This window comes from Cryptomeria japonica, chromosome 5, assembly GCF_030272615.1.
Source record: "Cryptomeria japonica chromosome 5, Sugi_1.0, whole genome shotgun sequence".
Taxonomy (NCBI): domain Eukaryota; kingdom Viridiplantae; phylum Streptophyta; class Pinopsida; order Cupressales; family Cupressaceae; genus Cryptomeria; species Cryptomeria japonica.
The window spans coordinates 190,436,037-190,438,388 of NC_081409.1; the positions used below are offsets into that span (position 1 = coordinate 190,436,037).

Below are 2,352 nucleotides of genomic sequence, written 5' to 3' on the forward strand. Positions count from 1 at the left end.
ATTAATCATAAAATGTTGCAAAAATGTCATTCATCCATGCATCTCGAGGAAATTTGTATGTAGAGTCACTATCTTTAGATGCAAAAATGAACATAAGTCAATGTGGACTACTAAAGCTAAATTTAAAACTAAGGAAATCAACTTTCAAAAGTCTTAATTAATGACATATTTTGTTCTTTCCCCAAAAATTGCTAAGGAGTCAATTATAAAAGTGTTCAAAGTTTTAAAAGTGACTTACCATACCATGGTACAAAATTGTAATCCATTTATGCATGTCATGAAAAATCACAAATAAAATTACTACAATATTATTTGCTAATTATTTCCATTTTACCATCACATATTAATTTATCATTGTATGATAAACAATTGATTGTATAATATTTTATAATTTTCAAGTCAATATTTACGGACACATATTTCATGAATTATAATTCAATAGATCTCTCATTTAACACGATAACCTAGTCAACCCTTAAATATGTTGTAACTGACTTTCTTATTAACCGAGAGGCATTAAACTGTTGTTTTTAGGTCTACACTCTGACAAACGCACCAAACTTTCGACGGCCAAAATGGCTTGTAAATTTCAATAATGAAATGTACGTACTTGCGTGAAGAAAAGGTAAGTTACAGGCATCGACCATTATTGTACTTGCGTGAAGAAAAGGTAAGTTACAGGCATCGACCCCATCTTCGATGTCAGTCCAATCACGCCACTTCTTAAATGCAATTTAATGGTGAGACAGTTTATTCACATGGCCAACAATAGGGTTACTGCTAGCAGTGGGCCCCTGTCTCTCTATAAATGAATGACATGGGCATTAGCAATCGAGCAAACAAGCAAAGAGCAAGTATCGCAGTGCGTATAATAGATCAGCCTGTGGTATAACCAATCTAGGAATAGGAATATAAACATTTGGTTAGCATTTCAGTTTCATTTGCGTTATAGCATACAAGCATAATACATAGACTAAGTTTATTATGTGTGTGTGTGTGTGCAGAAGATGGGTGAGTACAAAGCAAGTGTCGCAGCGTTGGTGATGTTGGTCTGTTTGGGAAGCAATGTGGGCTTTGGAATGGTGATGGTGAAGGCAGATCCAACATCATGCTGCAGCTATTGCGGCGTGGGGCATAATACTGTATTTCTCGGTGCTGGTCTAGTGCCACACCACTTACCACCTCTCTCACTGCACACCACCTCACTTTCACTCACCACAATCCTTCACCCCTCACCCACCACCACCACCACCACCACCACCACAACTACCATTCCTGCTGTTTACCCTCAACTCCATACTTTTCCATACGCTTATTCATCACCCACCACCACCACCACCACCACCACCACCATTCCTGCTGTTTACCCTCAACTCCATACTTTTCCATACGCTTATTCATCCATCCCTGCCACCACCATTCCCACGCTCCATCCTTAATTCTATCCATACGCTTATTCATCCATCCCTGCAACTACTATTCCCACGCTCCATCCTCAACTCTATCCATACACTTATGTAACAAGTAGCTAGGTTTTCACAACCTTACTTCATTCTAAATAAGTGAGACGATCACTCTCTCCACATTTTCTACTTTGTCTTGGCTTTTATCTCTTATGTGTGAAAGACTCTTAAATGCCAATGCTAACTATATGTGCCTATTTCATATCTATTCACACTGATTGGTTCAAAGCTTCTAGGGAATTGTTTAAACTTTTTAATTACAGTAAGGATAGATATCTAAAATACATCTATTAAAAAAAAATTGAGAGATATCAATTTGAAGTTATTTTATTTATTCAAAATTTATATTATTTTAATTTATAATGACTTTTGTTTAAGTTAATACATGTAGACATAAATGTTACATTAATATTTTGGAAATCTTATATATTGAGATTTTGACATGGAAATGATTGTCAAATACATCTCGACATTAATTAAAATTGTTTTTGTAATTATTTTAAGATACCTCATAAAAAAAATGCTATAAATAAAATATTTTAAAAAATCAATAAATTCTAACAACAATGAGTTTGAAATGATTAAAACTTGCACAATATATATAGTGCATAGGAAAACTATGTATCACAAAGAAAGCAACATGCAAGCACTAAGATACCTAAGCAAATTTATCTCTATGAAGAGAAACAATCTAGAGATAAGAATGCCAATTAATAAAAGACTTCCTTATTAACTTATTTTATTATGTGCAATATATTTAAAATATTATAGAAACAAATTAAGAAAGGATTTTAAATTTTGATTGTTTTAAAAAATTATTTGATCAAATATGAGACTAGAAAATTGATTCATGTCAAGCATATCTAATCCAAAATGGTGAACCACAAAC

At 33.5% G+C, this 2,352-nt stretch overlaps 1 protein-coding gene across 1 annotated transcript; it reads left to right on the forward strand.

Moving 5' to 3' along the window:
* The first annotated feature begins 809 nt into the window (after positions 1–809).
* On the forward strand, positions 810–1,595 carry LOC131043291 (uncharacterized). The gene is made up of 2 exons (XM_057976485.2): positions 810–886; positions 1,005–1,595. The coding sequence occupies exons 1-2, from the start codon at positions 818–820 to the stop codon at positions 1,437–1,439; spliced, it is 504 nt and encodes a 167-aa protein (XP_057832468.2). The 5' UTR covers positions 810–817; the 3' UTR covers positions 1,440–1,595.
* The last annotated feature ends 757 nt before the right edge of the window (positions 1,596–2,352 follow it).